Source organism: Eublepharis macularius, chromosome 12, assembly GCF_028583425.1.
Source record: "Eublepharis macularius isolate TG4126 chromosome 12, MPM_Emac_v1.0, whole genome shotgun sequence".
NCBI classification, from domain to species: domain Eukaryota; kingdom Metazoa; phylum Chordata; class Lepidosauria; order Squamata; family Eublepharidae; genus Eublepharis; species Eublepharis macularius.
Genome location: NC_072801.1, coordinates 29,762,270 through 29,775,441, shown reverse-complemented (window position 1 = coordinate 29,775,441; position 13,172 = coordinate 29,762,270). Strand labels below are relative to the sequence as shown.

At 44.1% G+C, this 13,172-nt stretch overlaps 1 protein-coding gene across 1 annotated transcript in view; it reads right to left on the bottom strand.

The window, feature by feature from the left end:
- Positions 1-6,455, bottom strand: part of ADCY9 (adenylate cyclase 9) — a 33,922-nt gene extending 27,467 nt beyond the window's left edge. The window contains exons 1-2 of the mRNA XM_054993155.1: positions 4,506-6,455; positions 2,118-2,290 (exon numbers count right to left, since the gene is read on the bottom strand). Of these exons, the coding sequence (XP_054849130.1) occupies positions 2,118-2,290; positions 4,506-6,222 (1,890 nt within the window). The 5' untranslated portion in view covers positions 6,223-6,455. The remainder of the gene's footprint in view (positions 1-2,117; positions 2,291-4,505) is intronic.
- Positions 6,456-13,172: the final 6,717 nt, after the last annotated feature.

The window sequence follows — 13,172 nt, the reverse complement described above, 5'->3', positions numbered from 1 at the left end:
AAAAAGTCTGCTATTCCTTTCCATGGCACAGATATAAAAGGCCTCTTACTATGTGCAGCAGCTTCACTAGGTAGCACTGCACAGAAGTAGAAATTTACACTTTTTGCTGCTTTTACTGCTATACAGTAGGCTCAACTGTGAATGACTATGTTTGATCAGGCTTGGCAGGAATCTCTTTCCACAACTGCTCTGTCATTCCAAATGTTTATTATTCTTTAGCATGACAGAGAACCAGGGGGAGCCAGGTGTATTCTGGCATGTTAGGAGCAACTATGAGCATTCCATGCATGGCCTCACAGAGACCCATCAACTGATGGACACAATTGCCAGCTACAACAGCAGATGCCAGAAAGCTTTTCAGAACAAGTCTTCTCCAGAGGAAGAGGCTTTTAACCAAGCCTTTAGTTTAGACCCCACCAGGCAATGATCTATCCACATCAATGGAATTATCTTGAACTCTTCCACAACCAGATCTCTCATCCTGAACAGACCACCATATCAAAGAAGGTGTGCTCAGTTATATGCCTTGGGTTATTACTTGAGACAATCCCATAGCTGTAATGACAGGCAAGTTTGAGAGAGCCCACCTAACACTACTGTGTTCCATTAAACAGTATCAGTACATTTATCCAGGACTAAATTCTGAACCACAGATGTTTCCTGTTAATTGACCTAGCATTTTAAACACAGTGGTTCACTGACAGGATGATTGAAGTTCCATTGGTTGGGAAGAGAATTCAAATGGAGGCAAACTCATAACAGTTTTTACTGCTTTCTCCTAACCTGACAAGTCTGGTTCCCACTGCCCCAGATCCAGGGATGGTAATGCAACTGCTGCCCCCATTTCTCTTACCACTCCAGTTCCCCAAACACATCCTACCCTAGGCCTCATACTCTAATAAGCAGAAGGGCAACTAAAAATCCAAAGGGTTTACACACCTAAATGTAATCTAAGAGAGTTTTGGTAGCAAAAGATTTAAAAGCCAGTAAGTTAAACATGTCTAAAAACCAGAAGTATCAGCATTCAGCAATGACTAAAATATATAACAAAACACAGCAAGAGGGGAAAAAGTTCTTGATCACCTGTTTAACTGACACACACTGATTATAAACAACTGTTTTTCTTAAGTATACAGACAAATTAAATTTGGGGCAGAATGCCTTGCCCACTGGAACAAATTTTATACTGTCATCATATGTACTCTGCATCACCACACCAAACAACTAAAAAATTATAAGAAATGTTGCTTTCCAAATACATGAAATCATCTGATTCCATCTGTAGTTCAGGATACTCTCCTATTATATGTACTTATTAAGTCATGGAATAAATGTGAAAGCAACAGTTCCCTCTGTCACCCATTTTGTCTGTATTCAATTGCTCATAACAGCAATATTCTTATCTTTCCAATAACCTCAGCACAGGTTAAGCCAAGATACAGAGACATGCCAAAAGCTGAAACTTGTGCCTGAGTGGGGATTCAGGTCTGGACTCTGACATCCATATCTGGTCATATCTCCCAATCTTTTGCCTAATAAACTGCAAATAATCTAACTACAAAGAAATAGACTGTTTATTTTTCCTTCTCCAAGAATTCATAACAATGTATGCTGTATATTTTCCAGAGTTTCTCCAAAGTCAGCTAACTAAGTTGCTGGTCTGCTCCAATGTACATTTCTTTGGGGAAAGGGAGGAACACACTGGCCTTTAATAATTAAAAACAATTTAGAAATCAGGATTAAACACAGCAAAGCTAAGCCAAACACAGATCTTCCATGCACACGCAAACTGAAACAACAAAATTCATTTGAATCACAGGAACACAGAGCTGTCTGATTTCAACCAATTATGAGATTGTGTCTGTGTTTTGGTTAGCATGTGGAACACGGAGGTTCTATTCCCCATCCAGCCATGAAGTTCACTGGGTGACCTTGGGCTAGTCACCCTCTCAGTCTAAGCTGCCTCTCACGATGGTAAGAATAAAATGAAAGGAGAACCATGCATGCCACCCTGAGCATCTTGGAGGAAGGTTGAGATTAAATTGACTAATTTAGGTTTCTAAAACACGTTTTTAGCTAAATGCTCCACAAAAACATGAAGAATATATTTGTCAAACCTTGTTTTTCTCTGGTTGTCTGAAAACCTTTGCTAAGTCACCAACGTTCTCCACTGATGAGGCTGCCTGTAACTTGCTTCTGTCTCCTGCTTCAAGGCCTGGAAGCAGAGTCTGTGAGCAGCTGCAAAGGGGATCCTTAACTTTCAAACCAGATATCAAATATGTTTTCAAGCCTATGGGAAAGTTATAGTTAGAACAGCAGAAACAATTCTTCTACCCACACCACCTCTTTCCGTGTACAATGACATTAACTGGCAGCAGGACCAGTTATTTACAGCACTAGCTCCTCTTTCTAGAATCAGAATTATGCCTACCCTTTGGTAATAAAAATGCATTTCATAAATTGCTAAGCTAATGCTTGCATAGTTTATTTTCCTCTCCTTTTCTAATCCTGTTGTTTAAAAAAACAAAACAGAATTGCTTTCTTGTATAATACCATGCCTGACAGTCCTTAAGTGATGATGCCATGCAGTTATTGCTGTTCAACTAGTCTGCTGCTGAGCTCACTGAAAGCATGAATGTTAGCTTTAAAAGCTCTACATTTTGTGAAAAACAGAAAGCTGCCATTGCAGCATTTGCAAGATTGTTTTATTCCCCTGCAACCTCTGCAACAGAATGAGCAAGGAAGCACAGCCTTCTAGTCTCTATATCCTTTCTTCATGCAGCAAAGGTTGCATCAGCACTGAGTAATAAAGGCTGCACAAGTTTTTGAAGAGACTAAGGTGAGTCACTGTCCAAATTAAGACACTTACAATATCTATAAGGCTGCATTCTCAGGCAAGCTTACCCCATTTAATTCATGGGGATTCGCTTCATAAAATGCATGCACAAAATATTTCAACATATTAACAATATTCAGCAACAATTTCAATTCATTGTAATCTCTCTTACTTTGTTGCATCAGACTGAATCTAAACAGAGGCTATGAAGAAATGTAGATATCTTTCAACTATCCTAGTTATATTTTTATTACACTGTATAAAAGTCAAGATAATTCAATAACTACCCATAAAATAAAGATGTTTATTTTAACCATATATATTTAACCATAGTATACTTTCCAATTTAGAATGAAAGTTTACGGCAAACACCCATAAAAGGGATATATTTTCATAGCAACACACTGCTGCTTAAGGCAGACTTACTATTCCTTATCAGTTTAAGCTTCATAAATTTGCTGCTAAGACATCTGGTAGAGGGTAAGAGCTCCAAGCCCAGATCACGAAAGTTTTCCCCAAAGAGCCCTGCCAGACAACAATAATCCTGAATGTGGAGAGGTAATGGAGAAATAAACTGGTATTGTTCTAGATTACTGTTCATCTTCTATACTTCAGACAGTAAAATCAGCAATAAGCACTAGACAAAAAAGAATTGCTTCAGGTTTTGTGGCCTCTTTGCATCCCTAAAAATGCATTCAATATATCAAATATAGATGGTCTTCGTTATCTGCTGAAAAGAAGGGCTGTTTCAAGCTCTGCATATGACTGAAAATGCTGCAGAAAGCCACACCCCCACAATTACGCTATCAGGGAAAGACAAGCAGACATGTCAAACTTGCCTAAGGAAATTGTGTTTGATTCCTTGCCATTTTCCAATCCAGGCCCTATTCCCTTATTCTCAAAGGCTCACTTTTCCACTGTCACCTCAAGAATTCTGCTCTTGCCTTTAGTTTAAAAACAAAATTAACGTGCACAGAAACTGGAACTATTAAGGCAATTTAAAATACTTCATTTTGGATCTGATTTGTCTCTCATCTTACTCTCCTGGTTTATGAGATTCAGTATAAAGGAGTTAACAACATGTTAATTGTTCATTGAAGAGTATCCAATGTTCATCCATGTCTTTTTGACAAACAAAAAGAGCTGTCAGAAAAGCAAAAATAGTACATTTTTTCTAAAACAATTAAGTACTTGTTCTAGTGCAGGTAACAAGTTTGCAATTATCTGAAATCTTTTTGAAGATAATGAGACACTTCCCAACTCAAGTTCTAATAGCTATAACTTACTGTAAGTCTAGCAAGCATGTTTTCTTATGAAACCACAAATAAGTGAACATTTCAACATACTAACATTAAAGATGTTTGCTACTCAGCTTTCCTGTCATATTTCATTATAAAAAACTGTGAATCACCTGTCTCTTATACACACATGGAACATAAGCCTTTACAGTAAACTGGATGTTGTCATGCGGTGGAATATTTGGCATGCAGAGGCCTTTTCATTCATCCCTCTTGAAAGGGGGGATTGCCACTCCCTATTCATTATACAGATAAGAATAAGCGCAAAAATGCATTCCACTGTGCATGGTGGGAGTCTGAAGTAAAGGGAAAGAATACTGAAACAAGCCATGTTGTTTTAACAAAGTTTTGTACAAAAGAAACACAAATACCTTTAAGCTGGTCTGCCACTACACTCTGACCAACACGCTCAATCACCTTTCCATCCTCCATTTCATAACGGTCATCCAGATATTTTGCAGTAGCCTCTGAAATATGGACTTTCCCAGCCACACCCAGTTGCTCCATCAGGTTGGCCAAGTTAACATCATTGGACCACACATCAAATTTAAACCGCCGCATGCCCAAAATACCACACAGAACAGTCCCAGTATGAACACCCACTCGCATATTCACCATCTCTTTCTTCTCTTGGCAAAACTGTTCAATGGCTTTAATCATGCCCAGGCCCATCTCAATGCAGCAATACGCGTGATCTTCTCGAGGCTCAGGGCACCCAGCCACACAGTAGTAACAGTCACCCAAAGTACTGATCTTCTCACATTTTGTGTCCTCACAAAGACGGTCAAAGCGACCGAAGAGATCATTCAAGAGCCCCACCAGAGCATGTGCAGATTTGTTAGCACTCATTTTTGTAAAGCCAACAATGTCCGCGAACAAAATACTGACTTGTTCTATCTGCTGCATTTTAAAAGGGCGGAATATGATGGGGGTTTTCTGTATGGAAGGCTTTTTCTTTCTGTTTTTGGGGCTGGAGGTGGAATGGCGTTTAACAGAGTTCTCGCTTTCATCATCTCCCTGCTTCATCAAGTCATCGGCAATAATCCTGGGCATCACAGAATGGATCATGCGCTCTTTGAGGGCCTTCTCCACCTCCAGGTCTTTGCCGTGCATGATGGACTGCCCCACTTTCAGAAAGGTGCTCCTCGACCTTACCTCGGACATGATGAATAAGTGGATGCCTATGGCGTGGATGCAGACATGGAGTAGGGCTTTACTCAGGACCTCCCAGTAAATCACACGAGCCCCTGCAGGTGCCCAGCAGCTCTGGTCGCTGAAGTGATAGCTCAAAGTTTCAAAGAGGACCGAGTAGGCCAGCCCTAGGAAGAGGTTCAGGTAGAGGGGCAGGTGCATCACCGTGTAGAGGAGCAGGAGCGCCTCGATGCACATGGAGAAGCTGCCCACGTGTGAGAGGCAGGCGCCCCCCGGTGCCGGCTCGGTGCCGTTGGCCCGCGACAGAGCGCCCAGCGCGGGGAAGTGGGGAACCAGCGTGAGGGCGAAGACCAGCAAGATGAGGGCCAGCGAGGTGCCCACATAGTGACGCCCGTAGGCCCGCGTGAAGGTGAAGAAGAAGAAGGCCAGGCAGCCGGCCAGAGCGCCCAGCGCCGGCACCACCACGGCCGCCTGCCGCCCGGGCCCCAGCCGCACGCCCAGGTAGGCAGCCCACAGCAGGCCAGCGGCGCCGATGTAGGAGAGCGCGTAGCGGAAGCGGCGCCGCGTCTGCGGGAAGCAGCGCTCCAGGCAGGCCTCCTCCAAGTTGCACGAGTCGAACTTGGGGTTCCACCACTTCGACGAGGCGCGTTCGAAGAGCTGCGGCAGCCGCAGCCGCTTCTTCCGCCGGCGGGACGCGACGCCGACGCCGCCCGCCGACGCCCCTCCCTGTGCCCGCCGCGCCGCCGAGTCCCCGGAGCTGCTACAGCTGGACGAGATGCTGGACTTGCAGGCCGGGCCGGGCGGCGGCGGGGTGCTCCGCGCCTGGATCCGCACCGTCACGCTGCTGCTGTCGCCGCTCGAGTCGCAGCTCACCTCGGTGCTGTGCGGCCGCCGTGGCAGCAGCTGCTGGTGCGGCGGCGACGAGGACGAGGCCATGGCCGGGAGACGGCTGGCGGCGCCGGCCAGACGGCGCTCAGCGGACGCGAGACCCGCCGCCACCGCCACCGCCCCGGCTCCCTCCAGGCCGCATGGCGCCGGCTAGTGCCCTGGCTCGTCACGCCCGGGCTCCCAGCCGCATCGCCCCGCCGGGCCGCACTCGCCGCCGTCTTCTTCGCCTCAGTTCCCCCTTACACGGGCCGGGCCCTCGCCGAGGAGGAGGAGGACGGAGGCAGCTCCTGTCACTGAGGCGCGCGACTGCTTGGCGCAGGCGCAGACCGGAGTGGGGCAGAGCTACGCGATGAGCCGGGGGCGCGCGCCGGTTCCCAATGAGGAGGGGCCGCAAGACCCAGGGCGCCGCTGCCGCCTGGAGCGCATGCGCCGCTGCATGGTCGGGTCGGTCAAACTGAGTCTCCAGCCTTCGGGGTGGGCGCCTGTCTGCCTCTCTTTTCTCCTCGCGAGGGGAGGGGGAGCGCCGCGGGGTTTCCTGCCCTTTGTGCCAGCGCCTTCCAAAAAACCTCGCGAACATCCTCATTTTTCAATGCGTCCGATCGGCACTGAAGAAAAGGCGCCCCCTTCTCTCCCCCCCCCACCCCGTCAAGAGGAGAGAGGCGGGAAAAGGGACTCCTCCTCATCTCCGAGCAGCTTCTTAAACCGCCTCGACCTGGGAAAAGGCGGAGCAAAAAGTTTTAAAACTACCACCACGTTCCGTCCCTTAGCCTCAGGAAGGCAGTTTACCGATTTTAGCAGATTCCTTATTCCCTTATAAATTACGTTTAAAATGCGTTCACGCTTTACTAGCAAAATATCTTTTCGACATATTGATAGGACGTGAAGGAGTTTGCCATTTATGTACAAAACGTGTGAAGGGAAGATGGATAAGGATATGTCAAGAGATTCCCAGGGGATCGTACATATAGCTTCCCAGAGGACCTTTCAAAAGCTTCTGCAGTCCTCAAAGTAGGACAAAATACAATAAATATCTCTTTATTGCTGTCAAGGAGTCCCCAAATCATAATATGAATCCCAAATAGCACTTTATTCCGTAAAAACAGGGTTGCTTTTGTTGTTTGTTAAAGATTGTGTCTTGGAGTACTAGACTTGAAGGACCAGCCACGTTTTTCTTCAGAATTACATTCCACAGTCAAGTGCGAATGAACTACTGGCATGTGGTGCCTGTTTATTAAAAAAAAAAACCTGTGCCATACCGCATACAATAATGTCCTGCTATTAATACCTGTCCCTGGACCTGCTTTCCTCTCATTAGAACTAATTAATTGCTGCCAGTACAAGTAAATTATTCAGCAGGGGAGAAGTGAGCAGGTTGTCTTGCTGTACAGTTAAACGCGGCACAGATCAGGGAGCAATTAAAAGGCTGCAGGGCTGCTTTGGATCCCTGGCACTGCCTGGATCCCCATTGAGAGACCCAGGTGGGGGGAAAATTCCCAGAGAAATAAATAAATGTGGCTGCTGGCCTCGGCGGTTCTGTCATGCCTCTTTCTTGAGCTCATTATCTGTAAATTCCAATGTTGCTTTCGCATGTTTTACCTTTCATCCCATTATCTCTTGCCTTCTAGTTCCTTTCTGTGGCTCCTACACAAAAGTTCTCAGCTGCTCTCATGGTTTGTTCTGGTTTTCTCTTTTTCTCAGGCCAGCTGTCATTCTTACCGCCCCAATCTTATGCGGATTTACTTGTGCCTAAACACACTGAAAAATCACTGGGCCTAACATCATACTATCATGTTATTAGATAACAGTAGTGGAATATTCCACACATTTTTATGATATAATATGTATTATGTATCTATGACACCACTCTCTAGTATTGCTTCAGAATTCAAATGTGTGTGTGTTAAACAGCAAATACATTAACAATTCAGAGGGGTTGCAGTGTTAGTCTGTAGCAGCAAAATTAAACAGGAATTCCATGGTACCTTATAACATTAATAATAACATTCATTTTATACACCACCCTTCAGGACAACTTAACACCCACTCAGAGCGGTTTACAAAGTATGTCATTATTATCCCCACAACAATTACCCTGCGAGGTGGGTGGGGCTGAGAAAGCTCCTAGAAGCTGTGACTGACCCAAGGTCACCCAGCTGGCTTAAAGTTGAGGCGTGTGGAATCAAGCCCAGTTCTCCAGATTAGAGTCCCATCACTCTTAACCACTACACAAAACTGGCTTCAAGAATAAGGAAAGAGGGAAGATGTTACAAAAAGAGGTCAATTAAAAAAAAATCCATTTAAAAAGTGATAGTGATGAGGACCACCCCCGGTTGTTGATAGGTAAAATGGGGTTACCAGGTCTAAGCCTAGAAAGTACACTCTAATTAGAAAAATACAGAGGCCATATAAAGTTTATTTATTCACATTCATAAAGAGTGGTTGATACTAAAATATAAGACCTACAGTAAGCAGGAAATCCCAAACCCTTGTCCGCACCTGAAGGAGTGGGAGGAGATAGTACTGACCTTAATTAATCCTAATTCCAGATTTTTATATTCTTCCCTTGAAGTTCTTTCATGGGAGAATAATGACATATAGGTCAGCAACAGAATGCCCTGGAAGATTAAAATCTCCCCCCACTAGTTTCTAAATATTGCTGTTTTTTAATGTCAGGCCCCTGTATCCATTTATTCTGTTGCATAGGGAGTGTCCACTTTGTTCAAAACAGAGAACATAAGGGTATTATCGACACACAAGGGCAAGAGAGTAGATGAGCTTGAGATGGTATAGTGGATGTTAGTAGATCCTGAGACTGTATTGGCTTGAGTGTATATGGGAACATCTTTGTTTGTTGGAGAGTCTTGTTCCTGGGTGTATATAGAGTCTCTCTACACGAGACATCTGACATGTGAAGAACACATGTCGGGAAATGCAATGTTAGCCGGGAAAGGTAGTTTAAAAAGACAGAGCCAGGGCAGGGCAAAGGCTTTGTTATACACTGGAGCTGCGTGAAGGGACGGTGAAATGCCCGAAGGGAAGCTTCAGCCCATTATAACCTCTCCAGGTCCAAGCCTGGCTCTGGAAGGCAGGTCCAGCCCATTTCCATTCCTGGCTGCCTTCTGGTTGCAATCCCTCACAGTTTTAGACTGATGAGGTGAAAGTGACAGAGCCTTTGGGGCGGGTAAGATGAAATTAACAAACCCTCGAGGAGTGGTTCTGTGGGCTCTTTCTTTTTAAACTACTCTTCTCTGCTAACATTGTGTCTCCCTACACTCCACGGACACGCACCAAGGCATTGCGTGTAGAGAGACTCTCTTGGGTTGCTGGTGAAAAGCTGTTTTAGGTTAGGAGGATGTCTGTAAGAGAGAAAAGACCAGTGACCCAAGGCCTAAGAGAAATATGAATGAGTTACAGGTCATTCATGATGTTTTGGATTGATTTGAGCTTAAGGTGACCGCAATTGGTGCTCTATTTCTGTTGGACCTTCGTTGTAGTAAGCTATTTTTAGATACTAGTCTGTCTTGGTCAATCTGTTTCTTTACTTAATTGGGTGGACATTGTAATTCCAGGAATGTTTATGGCAAATCCTTCAGGTGCATGATGTACCTCATGAGGTAACAACTAACTCAGGAAAACTTATGCTGGAATATATTTTGTTAGTCTTTAAAGTTCCGCAGGACTCTTCTTTACATTCAGAACTGCAGAGTCATGCTACATCAGCATCCGGGCAGGTGTTAGAATGCTCAGACAACCATGTTGAAACTTACAGATTCAGTTTGTGCCAACAAAAAAGTCTCTATGGATTGCAAATAAGCCCAACAAGCAAAAAGTGGTTGTGTGAATCAGTCCTAAACTGGTAGCCTTGTCACATACTTCAAATCTATTTAGAGACACAAATTAACGATCCTTTGTTAGCTTAGATGGCATTAGAAAAATTAATAGATCTAGCAGGAACTTGGTAATGTAGCCATAATGAAACCTCCATGTTCAGAAGCAGTAAAACTGAGTGCAGGTTGCTGGTGGCAAAGAACAACTGGCAGCTACCTCCACCACAGTCACATTCTTGTGCTGGGAAATGTAATATTTATATAAAGCATAACCCCAAGAAAAGAAGGCCTCTGAACTGTCTCAAACAAATTAGTAACATGCTAATTTTGCTGTATTTATTTGCAGAAAGACTATATGGAAGCTGGCAGGCTGCTATATCTCACATTAAATTATTCTGGTGAATTAATGCCTGATTAAATTTGCAGAGGCTCAAAAGAAAGCAACTGAATGTATGGAATTCCTGGGGAAGTCTTAGAATGTGCTTTGTTTGGGCCTGTCAGTGCAGTGCCAGGGTATCTGGAGAACAATCAATCTTCTCTAATAAATGCAAAGATAAATGGAAATAAGAATATGAAGTTCTGATGTTTGTTGCAGTATCAACCTCTTATCTAACCAGGAATCAGATCTTGCTCATGAGAGAGATTTTCTGTGAGAGAGTTATAAACTTTTAGCTGATCTTAAAGTAGAGGTTTTGCTGACAAACAGCGCCAATAGTTTCATCTCTTTTACAGTGACTTTTGAAGCTATGTTACATGTAGCCATCAGAATACATATGTTTTGGGGGAGGAGGCACAAATAGCAGCTTCCCAGGATCATTTACAATTGGGAAAATGAGGAGCGAGGTAGAGAAACTTAAGTCCACTGTCCCAATATGAATCAAGTTCATACTCTCCTGGGAATTAAGTTCCAAAATTGAACTCCAAACACATGTGATTGACAGAAATCATGAAAGCCATGTAGGGGACATAAGGCTTTATACATGTGAATAGATCCTTAGATAATCTGTATTCGATCACAACTTCCAGTCTGAAAATGGGAAGCCTTTACATTTGATGGCATTATATGACAAGTTGCCCCATGATATTAACCTCAGAGTATAGTAGTCATCAATATATTACATGTGACAGGAATGTCAAACTAAAAGTCTTTGCACTGGAAGAGTGAAGTATTTCTACTAGCAGTCAGGGTGGTGTCTAAAATATAAGCACTTGTAATATTATCAATCATCTGAGGAAATTTAAAATTAGGTGTTCTTGGAAAAATCTCACCTGTAGCCATCAGTACATTGAGTTTTCTTTAGTGGGTCTTGGCTCCCTGGGGTATTTTGAGGTTGGGGAAATGGCAATGGAGGGAGGCTCCTTCCTACACTCTGTGGTTCTGATCTGAATAGGGATCTGCACACCTGGGAACAGAGCTGCCAGCTCCCAACTCCATGACTACATCTGTTAACAGCCCATGAGTCCTCCAAGGAGGCATTTTAGTGTAAGAATCAGCCCTCCAAGATACTGAGGATTTTGTACAGGTAGCATTAGAGCCTTGTGCAGTGGCACAATGCCAGACCTGCTCCCCTAAAGACCCCAGAACCCACTATTTGTGATTAGAGATATGACTGCTGGATCTGACACTGTTTTACAGACACCCTTCCATTTCTTGTAGCTCCACACATCCAGGTCAGCAAAAATGTCATGAAGCACATCTGGTTGCCATATGAGGTTCCCACCCACTGACAGCAGGAGACAATCCACGCTGACGCTGAGCATGTGAAGCAACCAAAGTCGAAGAATCTCTGCAGCGCCCTATTGTGGTTTAGCCACTTCCTGACTGCAGCTTGAACATTCTCCCATAATAACTTCCTCCTTCTTTTCTCACTGTAGAGGGGAAACCCCTTCAATAATCTCACTGACGCCCTAACCATGGTCATCATCAAGTACTGGATATGGCTTCTGTGCCATATAGGCATGGGAGGAATCATTGGAGGAAAGGATGGACTCATGTGTTTAATGGATTTATGTTGGTTTGCTATATAAACCTAAAGTGAAATGTCTGCCATGCAGCACCAGGCAGTGACTTGTGATCGTTTTAGGAAAGGAGACATTATTCCATAAATAAAATGTGTTTAATCTTAGTAGGTGGAACTTATTAGGTGAAATTAGTAGGTGGAGTTCAACCACATGTCCTTTAACCTCTTTGCTGGAATCCAAACCTTTTTATTCACCAGCTCCAACCTTTTTAAAAAAGAGGCAAAGTAACAAGGAATGGGATTGGAAAAGATCTTAATTTATTAGAATTGCTGATGTATTATGGTCTCTCCAAATACAGATTGTTGCTAACAGGAATATTTTACAGCTATGTAGTTCCTTTAAATGTATCTGCCCAAAACCTTGATCCAAAGAAGCACACAACAGTGGATGGTGGGGGTTGGTTTAGTAATTTAATCAATGAAATATACAAAGAATCCCCCCTCCAAAATTTAGTGGCTCACAGAGATGCATATTCCCAAGACTGAGAAGGGCTCCGCTGGTAGCACCAGTAAGCAGTTTCTCAGATCAAATTAATTTAGATGGACATCAAACTATTCCGGCCATACACTCAAAAACAACATTTTCTCCAAAGTGGATGAAACCAGAGTGGATGAAACTAGAGTGGATGAAACTAGATCTAGATTTTATCTTTTGTGCTTGCCACTGGTTTCCAAGTCATATGAATGTGGCACAAGCACATCCCCAAAGAGAAACAGAGCACACATTATGAAGGGAGAAGGAAGATGATAAGGCTAGGGCCGATGATCCATGTGCTAAACTAGGATGCTGTTGGACAATGCTGTTGTCCTCATTGATTGGGCAGATTTATTCAGTGCAGGGGCAGAATCGATTCTTTGAGTCTAGGCCAGCCAGTCTGGCTAGAACACAGCATCTCCTCCTCCCCATCACAACCCAACATATAGCTAACCAAATACACTTATAGCCAGGGCTTTTTTTTCTGGGAAAAGAGGTGGTGGAACTCAGTGGGTTGCCCTGGGAGAAAATGGTCACATGGCTGGTGGCCCTGCCCCCTGATCTCCAGACAGAGGGGAGTTTAAATTGCCCTCTGCGCCACTCAGCTGCACGGAGGGCAATCTAAACTCCCCTCTGTCTGGAGATCAGGGGGTGGGGCCACCAGCCATGTGACCA